General features: G+C 54.9%; 7 protein-coding genes across 7 annotated transcripts; 6 read left to right on the top strand and 1 right to left on the bottom strand.

Annotated features, from left to right (window-relative positions):
• The first annotated feature begins 156 nt into the window (after positions 1-156).
• On the top strand, positions 157-2,492 carry ASPZODRAFT_136992 (hypothetical protein). Its single transcript, XM_022724187.1, has 2 exons — positions 157-864; positions 920-2,492. The coding sequence occupies exons 1-2, from the start codon at positions 452-454 to the stop codon at positions 2,043-2,045; spliced, it is 1,539 nt and encodes a 512-aa protein (XP_022577360.1). The 5' UTR covers positions 157-451; the 3' UTR covers positions 2,046-2,492.
• A 284-nt stretch (positions 2,493-2,776) lies between these two features.
• Positions 2,777-4,638, bottom strand: ASPZODRAFT_136991 (hypothetical protein). Its single transcript, XM_022724186.1, has 2 exons — positions 4,458-4,638; positions 2,777-4,359 (listed from the first exon to the last, which is right to left on the bottom strand). The coding sequence occupies exons 1-2, from the start codon at positions 4,620-4,622 to the stop codon at positions 2,926-2,928; spliced, it is 1,599 nt and encodes a 532-aa protein (XP_022577359.1). The 5' UTR covers positions 4,623-4,638; the 3' UTR covers positions 2,777-2,925.
• A 121-nt stretch (positions 4,639-4,759) lies between these two features.
• ASPZODRAFT_1274109 (hypothetical protein) lies at positions 4,760-6,443 on the top strand. Its single transcript, XM_022721739.1, has 6 exons — positions 4,760-5,324; positions 5,379-5,445; positions 5,499-5,585; positions 5,638-5,841; positions 5,889-6,060; positions 6,125-6,443. Exons 1-5 carry the CDS (start codon positions 4,896-4,898, stop codon positions 6,056-6,058), a joined length of 957 nt encoding a protein of 318 aa, XP_022577358.1. The 5' UTR covers positions 4,760-4,895; the 3' UTR covers positions 6,059-6,060; positions 6,125-6,443.
• Positions 6,444-7,691: 1,248 nt separating this feature from the next.
• Positions 7,692-9,135, top strand: ASPZODRAFT_20124 (hypothetical protein; the record flags this gene model as incomplete). The annotated part of the gene is made up of 3 exons (XM_022727535.1): positions 7,692-7,763; positions 7,841-9,079; positions 9,121-9,135. 3 exons carry the CDS (start codon positions 7,692-7,694, stop codon positions 9,133-9,135), a joined length of 1,326 nt encoding a protein of 441 aa, XP_022577357.1.
• ASPZODRAFT_136986 (hypothetical protein) lies at positions 9,022-10,455 on the top strand. The gene is made up of 2 exons (XM_022724185.1): positions 9,022-9,079; positions 9,175-10,455. Exon 2 carries the CDS (start codon positions 9,366-9,368, stop codon positions 10,326-10,328), a length of 963 nt encoding a protein of 320 aa, XP_022577356.1. The 5' UTR covers positions 9,022-9,079; positions 9,175-9,365; the 3' UTR covers positions 10,329-10,455.
• A 517-nt stretch (positions 10,456-10,972) lies between these two features.
• ASPZODRAFT_75976 (hypothetical protein) lies at positions 10,973-12,941 on the top strand (the record flags this gene model as incomplete). The annotated part of the gene is made up of 8 exons (XM_022730057.1): positions 10,973-11,185; positions 11,246-11,363; positions 11,425-11,579; positions 11,638-11,933; positions 11,983-12,173; positions 12,231-12,390; positions 12,447-12,644; positions 12,725-12,941. 8 exons carry the CDS (start codon positions 10,973-10,975, stop codon positions 12,939-12,941), a joined length of 1,548 nt encoding a protein of 515 aa, XP_022577355.1.
• Positions 12,942-13,792: 851 nt separating this feature from the next.
• ASPZODRAFT_1273146 (hypothetical protein) lies at positions 13,793-17,935 on the top strand. Its single transcript, XM_022721716.1, has 3 exons — positions 13,793-16,441; positions 16,481-17,024; positions 17,505-17,935. Exons 1-3 carry the CDS (start codon positions 13,922-13,924, stop codon positions 17,747-17,749), a joined length of 3,309 nt encoding a protein of 1,102 aa, XP_022577354.1. The 5' UTR covers positions 13,793-13,921; the 3' UTR covers positions 17,750-17,935.
• The last annotated feature ends 8 nt before the right edge of the window (positions 17,936-17,943 follow it).

The raw sequence follows: 17,943 nt of genomic DNA, 5'->3' as shown, positions 1-17,943 counted from the left end.
TTTGCAAACCAGCCAATCCCATCGGTTTATTCAACAGCTAAGCTGACTAATAGAATTGGTAATCAAACTACTAACCATGACGTCATCGTACTTTCCTCTGCATGTCGAGCTCCCGCAGGCTGCAGGGTTTGTTTCCTCCGTCTTCACCTTCACTCAACTCAATCCTTGGGCAAGGAAAGTAGACGATTAGCAATCTTACTCATACTCATTCTAATCATGATTATTACTCACAGTATCTTGATGAGTAGACAGAATGCGACGGTGGGGCGATATGGGTCGGTCGGATCGCCACAGCGGCAGTTCTGAGTTTACCCGACGTTTGTTTTTAAGGATGAAGAATGCCTGAGACGGAGTCATGATACCTTGAAAAATTGCTTTTTTGTTTTTTTGTTTTTTTCGCTTTTTTCTCTCTCGCTTTTTGCTCGCTCTTCCCTTTTTCTTTTTTCTCACCATGAGCGAAGCCATCGCTGAGAAGACGTCGCCGTCGCCGTCGTCACCCATGGATCGCCCTCCCACCTCCGCTTCAAACAGGAGCTCCGCCACGAGCAGCGGCAGCAGCAGCTCGCTCGAATTCCACCATGCGCCGTTGCAGGGATTACAATCGCGTACTACACAGCCCGATCTGGACCTCGAGCGTCTACGGACCACCACCTCGCTGGCGCTGAGCCGGCGCGAGACCCAGCGCCTGCAGCATTCCTTGACCGTCGGCCGCAGCATCGCCTCGCGGCGCTCCAAGGGGGAGCTGCCCCCGTTCGGAGGAGGGAAGCCGTATCCTCCCCAGCTACCAGATATCGAGGACTATGTCGTTGATTTCGATGGGCCGGATGATCCATTATATCCTCAGAACTGGCGGCTAGGGACCAAGTACGTTCTTACTTGCATTGCTTACAGTGTGGAGGAAACTGACTGACTTCAAAAGAGTGTATATCAGCGCCATGCTTGCCTTTACCAGTATCTGTTCGACCTTCGATTCTGCCATTTTCAGTGAGGCCACGGAGAGCGTCGCTGCCACGTTCCACGTCGGTCTCGAGGTCTCGATCCTGTCCAGCTCGCTATACATTGCCGGGTACGCGACGGGCCCGTTGCTGTGGGCGCCTCTGTCGGAGCTCAATGGCCGGCGCCTGCCCATCCTCATAGCCATGCTGGGATTTGGCATCTTCAACACGGGCGTTGCGGCCGCAAAGGACCTGCAGACGGTCATGATCTGTCGGTTTTTTTCCGGGATCTTTGGCAGTTCGCCGCTAGCCGTGGTGGCGGCCATCTTCTCCGACATCTACGACAACCGCACGCGCGGCGTTGCCATCGCGCTCTTCTCCAGCACCGTCTTCCTCGGCCCGCTGCTGGCCTCCTTCATCGGCGGGTTCATCGATACCTCCTACCTGGGCTGGCGCTGGACGGCCTATCTCCCCGCCATCATGGGCTACGCCGCTTTCGTGATGAACCTCTTCTTCCTCAAGGAGTCCTACCCGCCTGTCGTCCTCGTCCAGAAGGCCTCCGAGCTACGCCGTCGCACCCGCAACTGGGGCATCCACGCCAAGCAGGAGGAGATCGAGGTCGACCTGCATGACCTGCTGGTCAACAACTTCTCCCGCCCGCTGCGCCTGCTCGTTAGCGAGCCGCTCATCCTTGCCGTCACCATCTACCTCAGCTTCATCTACGGACTACTCTACTGCTTCCTCACCGCCTACACCCTCGTCTTCGAGGGCAAATACGGCATGTCCCCCGGTGTCGCCGGCCTCACTCTTTTCGGCATGGTCGCCGGTCTTTTCATCGCCGCCTCCTTCATGATCTTCTTCCTCAACGGCTCGTACATCCGCAAGCTAGAAGCCAACGGCGGCGTGCCCGTCCCCGAATGGCGTCTCCCGCCCGTCATCCTCGGCGGCGCTCTCTTCGCCGCTGGTCTCTTCTGGTTCGGTTGGACTGGCTACACAGGCACCATCCACTGGATTGTGCCTACTCTTAGTGGCCTGTTTACCGGGTTTGGCCTTTTGATCATCTTCATCCAGCTCTTCAACTATCTGATCGACACCTATCTCATGTTGTAAGTTTTTCTTTTTCTTTTACCCCTCATCTGTCTGTAATGTTACTCTGAGGCTAAATTATTTAGTGCTGCCTCTGCCATTGCAGCCAACACATTCTGCCGCTCAATGGTAGCGGCAAGCTTCCCCCTCTTCTCGCGCCAGATGTTCGACAACATGGGCATCCAGTGGGCGTCCACCCTGCTCGGCTGCGTGGCAGCCGCCCTGGTCCCCATCCCTGTCGCGTTCTACTTTTACGGCAAACGGTTACGCATGAAGAGCAAGTTTGCGCCCTTTACTGAAAAGGTGCAGGAGATGGGCGCAGAGGAGCAGATGGAGGAACGCGGGGAGGGCATCCAGGCTGAAGAAGATGAGGCCAGGTAAACAGTGAACAGTGACAATATCTGGTGATGTGTCTTGCATGGAGTGGAGTTTGTATATAAATATACCCTGCATGGTTTTGTAATATAACTGGCATTATCTTTTTTATGGTTTAAACATAGATATAGAACATACTATATCTTTTTCAGTTTAGAATCTTCTAAAATATTCTTAGCCTCGAGTTATAGGATATGGTATTTCACTATGGAGTTCAGGAGTATGCACTCCATAGCGTGGCGTACTCCATCCTACTCCATCCTGTGGACCTGAAAGTCCCACATCCCGCATTATCTTAAGCCACCCGCCGCCAAGTATATCATACGGAGTATATCTTGTTTACTGTAACTATAAGAATTCAAATGGTTAATTCTTTGAAATGATGGTTTGATTAAGATGGTAAGGGCTAGAAATAGGGTTAGGGTTGATGGAACGGCCTGAACAAGACCTGGTTAACTGGTGGAGGATTCATGTAACTGTTTGTTAACCAGTTGCAACTAGTTGTTAGCTAGTCTATACAGCCATGAGGTTACGCCGGAGCCCCCTCGAGCTTAAAGTAACCCGGCTGCAGGGTCTGAAAGACCTGGTCGGGATCGTAGCGGCGCGAGATCTCCTTGAGACGGGCCTGGTTGGCAGCGCCGTACGAGGGCACGACAGCCTGGTACTGGCTGGCGTAGTTCATGTAGAGAAAATCGTTGTCGAGGCCGCGGGCCTTGGCGGCGCCGAGGGCCTTGTCCGTGATGGTGGCGAGCACGTTCATGACGGCCTCGTCGTCGGCGGCATCGTCCCACATGAAGGCCAGATTAATCAACAGCAAGGGCCCGTCGGACGAGGCGTCGAGCCCCAAGGCGTTGCCGCCATTCTTGGCCATGTGGTCCATCGTGTTGGTGCTGATGACCTGCCAGACCAGCGCGGGGACCAGACCCGTCACGTTGACGATCGGGGCGAGCTCCTGCTTGAACATGTCGGTGATGTTGGTGAGTAGCTCGAGGTCCAGCTGCACGGCGCCTGCCCAGTAGCTCTCGCGCAAACCGTCCGGGTTATCCTCGCGGAGGAGCAGGGTGATGTTGGCCAGGCTGCGGATGGCCATCGTATCTTCCAGCGTCGTGCTCCCGGTCCCGTTGCCGTTGCCGATGTCGTCGGCGAACCCGGCGAAGATGGGCGGATCAGCCACCGGCTCGGCGTACTCGAGGTCGGCCACCAGCAGGAACAGGCCCTCAGTGTAGGCGATGGAGACGATCAGCGCCGCCTTGGGGTCCGAGGGGGACTCCTCACCAAACGTCACCAGCGCCTGCAGAATGTCTGCTTGGTACTCGTCCAGCCAGACGCGCGAGCCCCCCCACATCAGTCCCTGCTTGTGGGTGGTCAGATCAAAGCGTGTCACGATGCCGAAGTTGTTGCCCCCGCCGCGTAGCGCCCAGTACAGGTCCGGATACGAGGCGAGGTTGACATCGACGATGGAACCGTCGGCCAGCACGACCTGGTAGTTTTCCACGTTATCACATGCCCACCCGTATATGCCTGAGAAGAAGGAGATCCCTCCGCCCAGGGTGAGCCCCCCGACGCCAATCGCCGACTCGCGGCCCCCAATCACCGACAGTCCCAGCGGGTCGAGCCACTGGTACACGTCCAGCCAGGTATTGCCCGTCCCGACAGAGGCCACCGACGCGTCCACCGAGAGGGTCCTGTCATTCAGATCGTGCAGATCGATCGTCAGCCCGTCAGCGATGTTGGACGCGCCCGCAAATGCCGCGTGGCCCCCGCTCTTGACGGCAAAGGGGCACGTCGTCAGCTCGGCGAGCAGCAGGGCGACGGCGACCTCAACCGCATCGCTCGGCAGGAAGACGCACGCCGGATCAACCTCTTCCTGCTGCTGCGACCAGAACAGCGCGTCCCACGCGGTATAGGCCGAGGTCTCGCGGCGTAGCGTCTGGTTGGGGTAGAAGAGGGGGAGGAGTGTGCACTAGACGAGGGTTTGCATTAGCGAAACACCGGTTTTTTTTAGATTATATTAAAAATGAACAGTGAAGGAAAATAACAATAAGAAAGAAAGGAAAATACCAACTCCGAGCAGCTGGAGCTGCTCAGCTCGCTGTTGAAGTCTGCAGAGACGTTGACGCCGTAAGACGCGAGTGAGGACAAAACGGTGGTCTTGTCGAGGGCAGCTGCTGGGACTGCCGCCAGGACAGACACAACGATAGCAACAACCGCCGCCGCCCGACGCATGGTGAGGAAGTGGGAAGAAGGAAAAGGAGATGCTAATGCAGAATCGCTAGGTAGGACCTGGCAACCCTGTCGAGGACCTGCAGGCGCCTTTTATACCGCCCCTGAAGCAATAAGACCGTTAATCTCAGTCTCACTCGGAGTCCGACAGCACACCCTGGTCTAGCTCGAAGGATGGAAACAGACATTCTCATAATTACGAAGGAGTCTGCAGGAGTAGTCTGGGAAGAGAAGAAGAAAAACTCGATGATTATGGATTCCTGCTGAGATGGATTGATGCTGATGGAGAAAAACTACGTGTCGGCCGGCCAGCTGAGAGCAACGGGCTACAGCATGATCGCCCTGGCGTCGATTGTCGTCCTGGCCCGGCTCGCGCTCGTCCTATGGAAGTCTCGCAGGCTGCAGGTGGCGGACGGGTGGCTGTTGCTCGCTTGGATGTGCTTTTTGGCCATGACCGTCGGCTATCTCGTCGTGACGCCCGTGGTGTATCGAGTCGACGCCTACGAGCAAGGGGAGATCGGTGCGTGGCCGGACATGCTGGACGACGCCCTGTTCATGATCCAGATCTTCTTTGCCAACACGATGCTGCTCTGGGCCTCGCTGTGGTCCGTCAAGCTGTCGCTTCTCTTTCTCTACCGCACTCTGCTGCAAGCGCTCCCGGACCAGATGAAGTGGTGGTGGATGGCTCTGGGGTTTATCATTATTGTAAGTCTTCTAGGTGATCATCATAACTTGAGAAAGTCTTTCCTAATAATCTAGACCTTCATCGGTGCCATCGTGTCCAACTTCACTTCCTGCCAGAGCATGCACGCCTGGTTTACTGTGGGTGAGCAATTACTACCCTGTCTATGTAGTAATAGCTGCTAAACTTACTTACAGGAGAATGTGATACTCATCGAGATGCCGTGGCTGAGATCGCCAGTCTATACTACAGCTTCGCCGTCGACGTCCTCAGTGATATCATGAGTACGTTCGAGAGCATCTACTACACTACTACAGGTCTGCAACTAAGTAACAGTCATGGTGCTTCCCCTCCGTCTTGTCCTATCGCTCCGTCTCCCGCCGGCGCAGAAACTGGGTGTGGTTACCCTCTTCACGCTGGGCATCATCTGCGTCATCACGGCCATTGTACGGGTTGTCCAGATCGGCTCGCGGGCGGACAACGACAGTACCCCGAGCAGCTCCTGGCTAGCTTTCTGGGGGATTCTAGAATCAGGGATTGGTGATCATCCTCTTTCACTCGAGGTTTTCTTTGGCTGATTTGGCTAGCTGTTATGGTCGGCAGTCTCCCTGCGTTCGCTATTGTCTACCGTCAGACGAAAAGCTTCAAACGGTATCCCAGCTCGTATCCTGCACCACGATACTTCAGACAAGAAGACGTGGTTCTGGAGGAGATATCTACTGGAAACCGCACCATGCTTGTGGAGGGAGAGTGGTGATGGTAAATATACATCTAATGAACTATGATTATACAATAATTAGTGACTAGGCATGTATAAGTATAGTGAATGATCTTTGTCAATATGATCCCTCAGCTGCTGGCCAGCCATATGACAGGTATAAAAGGATCCTGCTTCTCCCTTCTTCGCCCTTAACACTTACTCTATTGAGATACTATGGGATGAAAAAATACTGCCTATATTATTTACTTTTTTTTTGCTGTTTGCAGGAGACAAAAGAGCAGATTCCTTGCAGAGCTTCTTATATTACTGCACCTTCACAGCTAAAAAAAGAGAGTCTGTCATGTTCCATTCCTCATCAAGTCACCAATCTCTATCTAGATAGAGCCACACGAGTCGCAGTAAAGAGGCCAGCTCACGAAGCGTGTCTAAGAGGACAATCAATTTTGTGTGGTCACAGGTTACATGGACAACCTACTCCACTGTCTACCTAGACTCCGTCGAACAACCAAGCAGAGAAGCTTCGAGGAGATGTTAGGGCGTGGTGGAAATAACCGTCTCTATTCTATATACATACCGACAATCAGCGCATCTTTGAAAAGTCCTTCAGCACTGCTTTCCAAACCAGACGCATAATCGTCTATATACCATTTTATCTGAAGAGAGACGACTCCAGCAATCTGACGCTTATTCACCACGACGTTACCGACCTTGAAGACCATATGAGTACCCTACATACTCGCGATGTCGCCAGGTATAGAAGGAGAGGGTTCTGGAATAGTAATGCGTCAATGGAAAGGCAAAAGAGCCTGGTTTAGGGTTAGGGTTAGGGTTTCAGAGTGCAGCTGTCGAGCTGGGCGCAATAAGATTGTTAATTCAGACAATCGGCCTATGAAATTTTCTGCTTCTACCTGGATAGAGAGGTGTTGTATTAGTTGCTAGTACTTCTTGCTTATAACCGCAGGGTTGTATGTAACAATACGGAGTAGGTATACTTCCCTTTAAGCTTAATTAGTCCTATAATATGTTATCTACTCTGTAATAAACAAGGCTTTTAGCAGCCAGCCATGAAGTTCTCATCTAGTTCCTTCAATCTCTTTTTTATATTATACTTGTTGTAATATAGTATAATATATAATTTGGCGACCATGTCAAGCATATACACGCCTAGTAGATGAACTCCATATTGCAAGCTGCATAAACCCTAACCCTAACCCTAAAATATGAAATCTGCTCACCAGTGATCATAAGCCTATAATTGATAGACGTGTTAGTTGATTGGCTTCATCCTTGTCTATAGGCTTGAAGAGTATAAATCATAGAATATTCCGATTCATCCTTACTTTACTAGATGTTTATCAGGTTGCATACACTTTCTTATACACATAACCCAAACAGGCATAGATACCTAATCTACTGCCTGAGGCATACAAGAGATAAAAGGATCCACAAGAGCAGCTACTATTGGCCAGCTCCTGTAGATCAGCTGATAAGGCCGTACTCCGTAGATAAGCGTCATGCGGGGTGGCACTGGGCAGCAACACAGCTCGTTCTCTCTCTCTCTCTCTCTTTCTTCTCTTCTTTCTCTTCTCTTCCTTTTTTTTTCTTATCCTCCAACTATCACTCTGCTATCACTCCGAATCTCTATCTTTATTTCTACTATATCATCAACATGGGAGACGTGGTCCCCGAGACTGAGGCTCCAGCCGATGCACCCACTCCGCGGTATAGCACGCATATCGTCGTATGCTATCATCATTATCCAACAGGAATCTAAATCTGAATGATTCGATAGTAGATCTGCTAATACCCTGTCTCTAGTTAACGACATATCCCGGTCAGAGTGGGATCGACCCCGTTCCTCTGAACTGGGGAGCGGCAGACGCCCAGAGCCGCGGCCCTGTGCTGGTGTCACGCAGCGGCCCGTTGCTGAAACGCCGCAACGCGTTGGGCGCCCACGGCGGCAGCTACAGCATCTACAACGCGCTGGCGATTGCAGCGGGGGATCTGGCGGCTGATTTCCGGCCCGACCTGCGGAACAGCGAACCCACGTTCCGGTTCCCCTGGCAGCCGGCGTGGGCGGACGCGCACCGGATCGTGTCGATGGATCCGTACGGACACGACGTGGTGGAGCAGTTCCGCGCCGAGCTGGCGGCCGGGTGGGACATCCGGCCGACGATGGCGGTGACGCGGGCGAACATGAAGCTGGCGGAGATTGGCGAGGCGGTGCGCGCGGGGCAGCTCGAGGTAGACGGGTCGATTGTGGTGGACGCGGCGGGCGAGGTGCGCGTCACGAAAGTCGCCGTCGAGCCCGTGTGGTATCTTCCCGGGGTGGCGGAGCGGTTTGGGTGCGATGAGGGCACGCTGCGGCGTGCTCTCTTCGAACACACAGGCGGCAGTTACCCCGAGCTCATTACGCGGCCGGACCTGAAGGTGTTTCTGCCCCCTATTGGCGGGCTGACGGTGTACATCTTTGGCCCGCCGGAACGGGTGTCGGACGAGAAGGTGAAGCTGGCGCTGCGCATCCACGACGAGTGCAACGGCAGCGACGTGTTCCAGTCGGACATCTGCACGTGCCGGCCGTACCTGGCGTTTGGGATCCGCGAGGCGATCCGCGAGGCCCAAGCAGGCGGCAGCGGCGTGGTGATTTATTTCCGCAAGGAGGGGCGCGCCCTGGGCGAGGTCGTCAAGTACCTGGTGTACAACGCTCGCAAGCGCGGCGGCGACACGGCCGACAAGTACTTTACTCGCACGGAGAACATTGCCGGGGTGCGCGACATGCGCTTCCAGGCGCTGATGCCCGATATCCTGCACTGGCTGGGGATCAAGAAGATCGACCGCATGCTCTCCATGTCGAACATGAAGTACGACGCCATCGTGCAGTCGGGGATCCGCATCCTCGAGCGCGTGCCCATCCCCGACGAGATGATCCCCAGCGACTCGCGTGTCGAGATCGACGCAAAGATCAACGCCGGCTACTTCACCACGGGCAAGCAGTATTCCATGGACGAGCTGGCGCAGGTCAAGGGGCGCGGATGGGAGAAGTGGGAGGACGTCACTGTAAGTTCTTCCTTTCCCCGTGGAATTCCCACTAACAGCAGCATAGCATTGATTAGATATTAATAATATTTCTTGATTGCTCATACAATCCGTAGAATACTCTCTTATCGTACTGTATTCGGTGTCGGTCCGACGAGCCGATTCGGCTTCTGTATCCGTACCCCTCACTATTTATTCTTCTATCCTCGATCTATTTTCTCGGTCAAGTTCCTCTATCTATTCTGTCTCTATTCTCTCTATTCTCTCTACTCTCTGTTATATCGAAATCAATTCCATTCTATCTACGATGACTGCTCCTCCCCCCGGCGTGTGGGCGCCCGCCGTGACGTTCTTCAACGCCGACGACAGCATCGACTTCGCCGCCCAGAAACAATACTTCCACTACCTGTCAACGACCGGCTTAGCAGGGCTAGTCATCCTGGGCACCAACAGCGAGGCCTTCCTGATGACGCGCGAAGAACGCGCCCAGCTGATCGCCGCCGCACGCGAAGCCGTCGGCCCAACGTTCCCCCTCATGGCGGGCGTGGGCGCGCACTCGACGAAACAAGTGCTGGAGCTGGCGGCCGATGCGGCGGCCGCGGGGGCAAACTACCTGCTTGTTCTCCCGCCGGCGTATTTCGGCAAGGCGACCAGCATGGCGGTGGTGAAGCGGTTCTTTGCCGACGTGGCGGCCAAGGCGACCCTGCCGGTTGTGATCTATAACTTTCCCGGAGTGTGCAACGGGGTGGACATTGATTCCGAGACCATGACGGAGATTGTACGGCAGTCTGCCGCTGCGTCGGAAGACAAGAAATCGAACGTGGTGGGCGTGAAGTTGACGTGTGCGTCTGTGGGCAAAATCACCCGGCTGGCAGCGACGTTCCCCCGCGACGAGTTCGCCGTGTTTGGCGGGCAGTCGGACTTTCTGGTCGCAGGCCTGTCGGTCGGGAGTGCAGGGTGTATTGCTGCGTTTGCGAACGTGTTCCCCAAGACGCTGGCCAAGATATACGCCCTCTACACGGCGGGCAAGGTCGACGAGGCCCTCCGCCTGCAGCAGACGGCGGCGCTGGCCGAGTCGCCGTGTAAGAGTGGCATCGCAGCGACCAAGTTCGCCGTCGCGGTTCACTCGGCGGTCGCGGCGGGGGTGCCTGAGACTGAGGCTCAGCAGAAGCTGCTCCCCCGTACGCCGTATGAGGGCGTTGGGGAGGCGACCAAGAAGACGGTCAGGGAGGTGATGGCGGCGTTGGCGGAGATTGAGTCAACTGTTTAGAACATTCTCACCGGTAGAATTATCAGTCTTCCTGTTCTCTGTACTCTGCTCTCTGTACAACATTGTGTAACAGTAATTATGACCTGTTTACTGAATTATTGTCAATAATAGATTGATAGATTCTGTCCAAGGTAAACTCCATCAGCACTTGCAGTACACAGTACTCTGTACAGCATATTTACACTATATCATTAATTAACTATTAATTAACACTTGCCTATTAATTAATACTTGCACTAATTAAATATTTACTACTCTGTACCTAATAATTTCTTATCATTTTGTAGTATAATTCCCATGGCGATCTCCGACGGGCTTCCATGATAAGCCCACCACAGCTTCACTTTTCCTCCTCTCGTCGTTGAGCTTTTGCCTTCCCCGCCCACGACTGCGACCCGCATCCTTCATCAATCACCATGCGATCATCAGATCTGGCTCTGCGCCTCTTCGGTCTTGCGCCGGACCAGCGTCTGCGCTGCGTCTGCCCCTGCCTTGCTGCAAGGTCAGGTACGGAGACAGTGCAGCTAATCGACTAGCTCTGCTACCTCCGAGGCAGTGAGGAGCTACAAAGAACGGTATGTCCCCTCCCCTCATTCTCCAGTTCGTTCCTGTTGCTCTCCTCCGTTTGCTTCCTCGATCAGCTCATGTATTCTCTTCTAGCTCTCGGCCTCGCCGTCACGGCCCAGGCAGCCCTGGCCCCGAAACCAGTTCCTCCCCCTTACGCCAGAGCGTCGGCGTCGGAATTGTCTGGCAACACGACCTTCGAGCAGCTGCTCGACCATAACGATCCGAGTCTGGGCACGTTTTCCCAGCGATACTGGTGGAACGCGGAGTTCTGGGGGGGAGAGGGGTATCCAGTAAGCCGTATACTCCACTGCACGTATCAGATATACTTGTTATCCCTTGCTAACTGTCAGGTTGTGCTGTTTACGCCCGGCGAAATCAGTGCAAGCGGGTACGAAGGATACCTCACCAACGAGACCATCACGGGTCTGTTTGCCCAGGAGATCAATGGCGCCGTCATCCTTATTGAGCGTGAGTGGACAGTCCACTGCTTACACTTGACTTGGACTAAAAAAAAAAAAAAAAAAAATAGATCGCTACTGGGGCGATTCTTCTCCGTACACCGTCCTCACGGCCGAGACTTTGCAGTACCTCACCTTGGAACAGGCTGTGGCGGATCTGACCTACTTTGCTAAGAATGTCGACCTGCCTTTTGATACCAACAGCAGCAGCAATGCGCAGAATGCAGTATGTTACTCCCTAGGTAGCCTCGTGGAAGATCCTTGCTCCATATTAACCCTCCCAGCCCTGGGTGCTGAGTGGCGGATCGTACAGCGGTGCCCTCTCCGCCTGGACAGAGAGTACCTCCCCCGGAACCTTTTGGGCATATCATGCGTCCAGTGCGCCTGTGGAAGCCGTCTACAACTACTGGCAGTATTTCGTCCCCATTCAGGAGGGGATGGCAAAGAACTGCAGCACCGACGTGGGCAAGGTGGTCGAATATCTCGATCAGGTCTATAAAGACGGCGACGTTGCTCGCCAGCAGGAACTCAAGGAGATGTTCGGCCTAGGGGAGCTGGAGCATTACGACGATTTCGTCAGGTATCTCTCTTTCTCCCCCTCTCTCTCTCTTCACATACTAATCTAGAAGTGCCCTGGAGAACGGCCCGTGGCTGTGGCAGGATAATGCCTTCTACACCGGCTACTCTGATTTCTTCATCTTCTGTGACTACGTCGAGAATGCCGAAAACGGCGGCACCAACCCTGGCCCGGCCGGTGTTGGTCTGGAGAAGGCGTTGGCCGGATACGCCAAGTGGTTCAAGACCGAGCTTCTCCCAGGATGTAAATCCTCCCTCGAGCGAAGAGACCTGCAGAAAGACTTCTTATTGACTTGTCTAGATTGCGCTTCCTACGGCTACTGGTCCGACGAGTACAGCATCGAGTGCTTCGACACGTACAACGCCACGAACCCGATGTACTCCGACCTCTCCGTTTCCAACGAATTCGACCGGCAGTGGGACTGGTTCTGTTGCAACCAGCCTCTGTTCTACTGGCAGGAGTAAGCCTTACACTAGTATCTATTCAGGTGATTTTTCTTTTTTACTGATCTGATAGTGGCGCCCCCGAGGACCGTCCGACGATCGTCTCCCGCCTGGCAGACGCCGCCTACTGGCAGCGGCAGTGCGCTCTCTTCTTCCCTGAAACCAACGGCTACACGTTTGGCAGCGGGGATGGCAAGACTGCCGCCGAAGTCAACGCCTGGACTAAAGGGTGGGATAATACCGAGTCCACCCGTTTGATCTGGACCAATGGGTGTGTTCCTCCTCTCTCTCTCTTTCTCTCTCTCTCTCTCTCTCTCTCTCTCTTGTGTTTCTCTCTTTCTAATCCATTAGTCAATATGATCCCTGGCGCGAGAGTGGCACTTCATCTGGTTTCCGCCCCGGAGGACCTCTGCAAAGCACCGCGAAGGAACCGTTGCAGGTCATCCCTGGGGGGTTCCATTGCTCGGATCTGATCCTGGACAACGCGTGGGTGAACGAGGGGGTGGCCAAGGTGGTGCAGAATGAGGTGAACCAGATTGTCGAGTGGGTGGAGGAGTATTATCGTTGAAAGGGTTGTATATAGGAGTATCTAATCTAATCAGTTCGTTACCTGGTATAATCTCCTATCAAGGATTGTCTCATCTCTTGAAGATGAAGCGGTGAGGGAATCGTAGGAAGATAGTTCCTTGACCCTGGTTGTTTACTCGGTAGATATCAGACGGTATTCACATATGCTTCTGGGGTAGTAACAGCGGTGAAAATCATGTCGTATACTAGCAATAGAGCATCTTAGTAAAAGTAAGCCATTAATACGTCGAACAAAGCATTCTACAGACTATTCATCAGTTTTCTAACTACCTAATATAGGTAACTAGGTAACTATGTACATAGGAGGGAACGGTATATCAAATACCAATATTACCAATATTACCAATATTACCAGTTCAAAAGAAAAAAAAAGCCCGTCCGATACCGTAAAATGTCCCTATCGGAATCTTCGCCTCCCGCGATCATACGACAAGGCAAAGACTTTCTTTCTGACAGAACAGAATCGCCCGTCCACGCAGCGACTGGGCAGTGCTGGATTGCTCCACGATGAATGGTGCCTTGTGCTTAGGGTATATTCAACATTAATTGCACCCTGGCGCTATCGCCTCGGCGAGAATAGCCGATAGAATCGTCCAGGTCGAGGTAGATCCCAACAATTCCAAGGAACACCCAGAGAGACGGCAGACAGCAGACAGGCCGCTCTGTGAGTCGAGCGTTCACTATTTACACTCTTCACGCCCTGATGGACAAGATCTATTCATCTGCTTATTATTTCTCTGGCGTTTCTGATTACTGGCTAATTTTATCGTCCGACTAGTCAACTAGTTTACTGTTTCGCTCCACCGCGTCGTCTCCGACTCAGTCCTCAGGCAACCAGCTAGAACTCCTCGATTCGCCTCATCCTCCTCCATCTTGACGATCCTCTCTTTCATCGACATTGCACACCTTCTCTCTCTCCCTCCCTCTCTCTCTTTGACTACGGTCAAGGAATGAGCCGCCATGCCCTTCCCAACGGCCTCGGATGAAGTCACCACCCAGGACTGGACACAGTGGATGCGCTGGGACGATCCCAAGGACCCCTCCGACCTTTCTCCTTCGGCCTTTGACTTCTCCTCGCTTGCCTCTCCCAACACCTCTGCCACCTCGATCGAGCCTCAGAACCTGGGCGGCCTGTCTGCCGCCGACTTCTCCCCCGTGAGCAATTATTCCGCCAGGCCGTTCTCCTTCCGCGCGGCACCGAGCCTCGAGACCGTCGGCTCGACATCCCCAGGAGCTCGTTGGTCGATCGCCGCCGCCTCCTCGACCTCCTCGATTCGCAAACGAAAGACCAACAGCGACGACGATGACCTTGCCTCCACCGTGGCCCAGCCGGGCGGCCTCGACCTAACCCCCGCCGCCAAGGGCCCCTCCAAGAAACGTGCCCACAACGTGATTGAGAAACGCTACCGGGCCAACCTGAACGAGAAGATTGCTGAGCTGCGTGATAGCGTCCCCAGCCTGCGCGCCTCCGCCCGTCAGATCAACGGCAGCGGGCCCGACGACGAGGACACCGCAGAGGGCGTCCCCGCCGCCAGCAAGTTGAACAAGGCCTCCATCCTCGCAAAGGCCACCGAGTACATCCGCCATCTGGAGATCCGCAACAAGCGCCTCGAGGAGGAGAACACCGCCCTCAAGATCCGCCTGCGCCAGCTCGACAAGGCTGCCGACCAGTCGGTCACCTCCGCCGCCTCCGTCTCCTCCCCGAGCAACTGCACCGTCTCCACCGAGTCGGGAGCCAGCTCCTCCCCCAGCGTCTTTTCCAACATTGAGGATCCCCCAAGTGACGGCTCTCCCTCGCATCACAACCATCATCACCATCACCACAACAATCAACAGCAGCAGCATCATCATCAACAACAACAACAACAACAACAAAATCTTCAGAATCACCCCCCGGAGGGTCTGATCAAAGTACCCGATGCCTTTCGTCAGCTACGAGCAGCTGCCAAACAAGGGCCCTACTCAGAATCCTACATCCAGTATGAAAACCCCAACAACAACAGCAGCAGCAGCAGCAGTAGTAGTGGCGGCACTGGACGCCGTAGCGGTGCCCGCCTCCCTAACAAGTACATGCTCGGCGCCCTGGCTGGCCTCATGGTCGTCGAGGGCTTATCCTCGAGGGACGACGAGTCCGAATCTACGGCCAAGGGCTTGCTGGCAATGCCCCTGAACCTCATCTTCCCGCGGCAAGGACTCAACATCGGTGAGATGCCCTCCCTTGAGTCCCTACACGCCCTGCTCCGCTACTATTGGAGTTCCTGGCAGGCCCGGGCCATTTCGCATGTCCTCCTCTTCGCCGCCCTCGTCGTTGGTCTGGCCTTTATCGTCTTCGTCTACCTATTCAACGCGGCGCCCCGTCGCTCTAGCGGTGATTATGTCAAGGCGGCCGTCGTTGGTAGCGGTACTGGTGGTGCCTCCTCATCATCGTCGTCGTCACCATTGACTCCCGGGAACTACCGGCGACAGGCCTGGTTGACCAGCATCCAGCAGGTGGGCGTGCCACGGCACCGCTTCTTCCGCGAATGGTACGTCGTCACCTCGCGCTGTGCCGATTACATCCTGCGCTGCCTGCTGGGCTGGAAGCTCTACTCGTACCTGACGGGGATCACCGCCGACGATGAGCGCGGCCGCGTCAAGACCTGGGACATCGCCATCGACGCCCAGCTGGCCGGCGGCGACCCGGAGATCAGCAAGAGTCGCCTGGTGCTGACCATCTTCGCCGCGGGTACCCTGCCGCGCAGCCCCATGCGCATGATGCTCAAGGCCCTCCACTGCCGCATTCTGCTGTGGCGTGTCGGCAACCCGGGCGCCTGGACCTTCGCCTGCTCCAACGACGTCGCCCGCGCCCTCGCCCGCTACCAGTGGGACCTGGCCCGCCGCATGAACCGCTCGCTGCCGCAGGGCCACCCGGAGGCCCTGCCGCCTCACCTCGCCGCCTTGCTCGAGATCGACTCGGACGAGGTCATGATCGACGCCATTGTCCAGCGCGCCGCCAACCTCACCTGGAACCACCCCACCCAAGAGGGCACCGACGACGACGAGGTCTTTCTCGACGTCGTCGAGGAGGACCCCGCCATCCAGTCCTCGCTCGACGCCCTGGCCGCCTGGTGGTCGAGCCATCTGCTGCAGCGCGCCATCCTGCGCTACTTCGAGGCTAGCTCGCGCGACCCAGACTCCCGCCGCAGCCGCGTCCTGTTCAAGGCCAAGATTGCCCTCGCCCTTGCCATCGCGCCCCCGACCTCCGCCGCCTACACGCGCGCTCTCGTCATGAAAGCCGTCATCTTCGAACACGACCGCGTACAGAATATCGGCGCCGTCCTGGCCGCTCTCCCCAGCGATAAACCGAAATCATCATCATCGCCTTCTTCTTCTTCTTCTTCTAAGAAAGATAAAGATCAACCTCAATCCATCTCCAACTTCCTAGACTCCTCCCTCCCCGTTTCCGTCCGCGATGAGATCTCCCTCGCGGTACGCTGCGCCATGATCGCCGCCGTCTTCACCGCACGCGCCACGGGCGACGACACCTCGCTACCCGCCTCCTTCACCGTGCAGCGCGCAACGGCCTGGTTCAACCAGCTGCCCCTCGACCCCGTCGAGCTCACCCTGCTCGGCTTCGCAGCGGTCTATCACCTGCTGCACGTCCTCGCTGCCGATACAGACTATCTCTCCTCCTCGGACTCGTCGGTACCTTCAACCCCGTCTTCGGAAGATGGTTCGACGGCGTCATCTGCAGATGATGAAGCAGAAGAAGATAACAACAAGGGGCAGCAACCTGTGCGTGGTATTCGTGGGAACCATAAAAATCATCGCCACCTGACGATCGCCCCTGGCTCCCTACCACATCTCGGCCGCGTCACCTCGGAGCTCATCTACTGGGCTCGCCATGCGTACAACCCGGCCTTCTACGGGTTCACCTCCAACCTGGCGGACGTGGTGGAGCAGGAGTGCACGTCCATCTGTGACAGTCTGGGCGTGGATGTTGCCGATTACGCGGCCGTACAGGAGGAACGCATGAAATCGAAGCGGCGGCGAGACCGCAAACGAAGCATAGTTCACAGCAGTAGTAGGAAACCCGGGCCTCTTCCTTCTCCTAATGCTGCTGTCGCCGTTACTGCCGCTACCGCTGTTGCTTCTCCCAAGCACAGCAAGAAAACTGCCCGTCGGCAGAGCTCTGGCAGCAACGACACGGGGTATGGCAGCCTCAGTGTGGAGGAAGATAAAAGCTAACCCTGTCTCTCAATTGTTGTACTAGATGTTGATTTATTTTTTCCCCATTTCCTTTCTCTCTCTCTCTCAGTGTATGGAGTCGGGCGCATTGATTCTCTTCTCCCTTTTTCCCCGGTTCAAATGGAAAAAAAAAGATCTTATAGAAGCTGGTGTGCTTCTTGGGTGTTTTTTTCAAACCCGTGTCCTTTTTTTGGCGTTCTACTGAGAAATCAAATAATCCACTTCTGCTGGTATCATGACTTTTCACTTTTATCACTTCATCCCATCTTTTGACGTCATGCACTTGGATTCCACACTCGTGCAGCTAACCATCTAGATCACTGTTCGGTGTTCACTGTGTTATCTACGGAGTACCCAGGCATTCGAATAAGATATAGTTATGCCGAACTTTATCTGCTTTCGACGGACTGCAACCCTCACGTTCCACCCGCGGTTCTTTTGGTCGTTCGCGGCGATGACTGGCAAGCCCCTTGCGTGGGTGGCCGGGTCAGGGCCCAGCCTGCTCAGGGCGAACTCTACGATGACCTGCTATCTATCCAGTTGCCAGTTGCTACTAGATGATCAATCGTCGTTGACATTTGAATAGTCTTGTGAGAATGTGAGGCTTACATCGACAGACAGCAGTGCCTACAATGTCCTACAATGCTTGGTGGCCTGAAGGTAGTTGGATCTGTATTCAACCATTCCATTGTTCAGATCCGTTTTCGGACAATGTTTCATCGCGCAGCCCAGACCGACAAGCCCGACAACAGTCG

Source organism: Penicilliopsis zonata (genome assembly GCF_001890105.1).
Source record: "Penicilliopsis zonata CBS 506.65 unplaced genomic scaffold ASPZOscaffold_25, whole genome shotgun sequence".
Lineage (NCBI taxonomy): Eukaryota > Fungi > Ascomycota > Eurotiomycetes > Eurotiales > Aspergillaceae > Penicilliopsis > Penicilliopsis zonata.
This window is presented reverse-complemented; position numbering and strand designations above follow the sequence as displayed.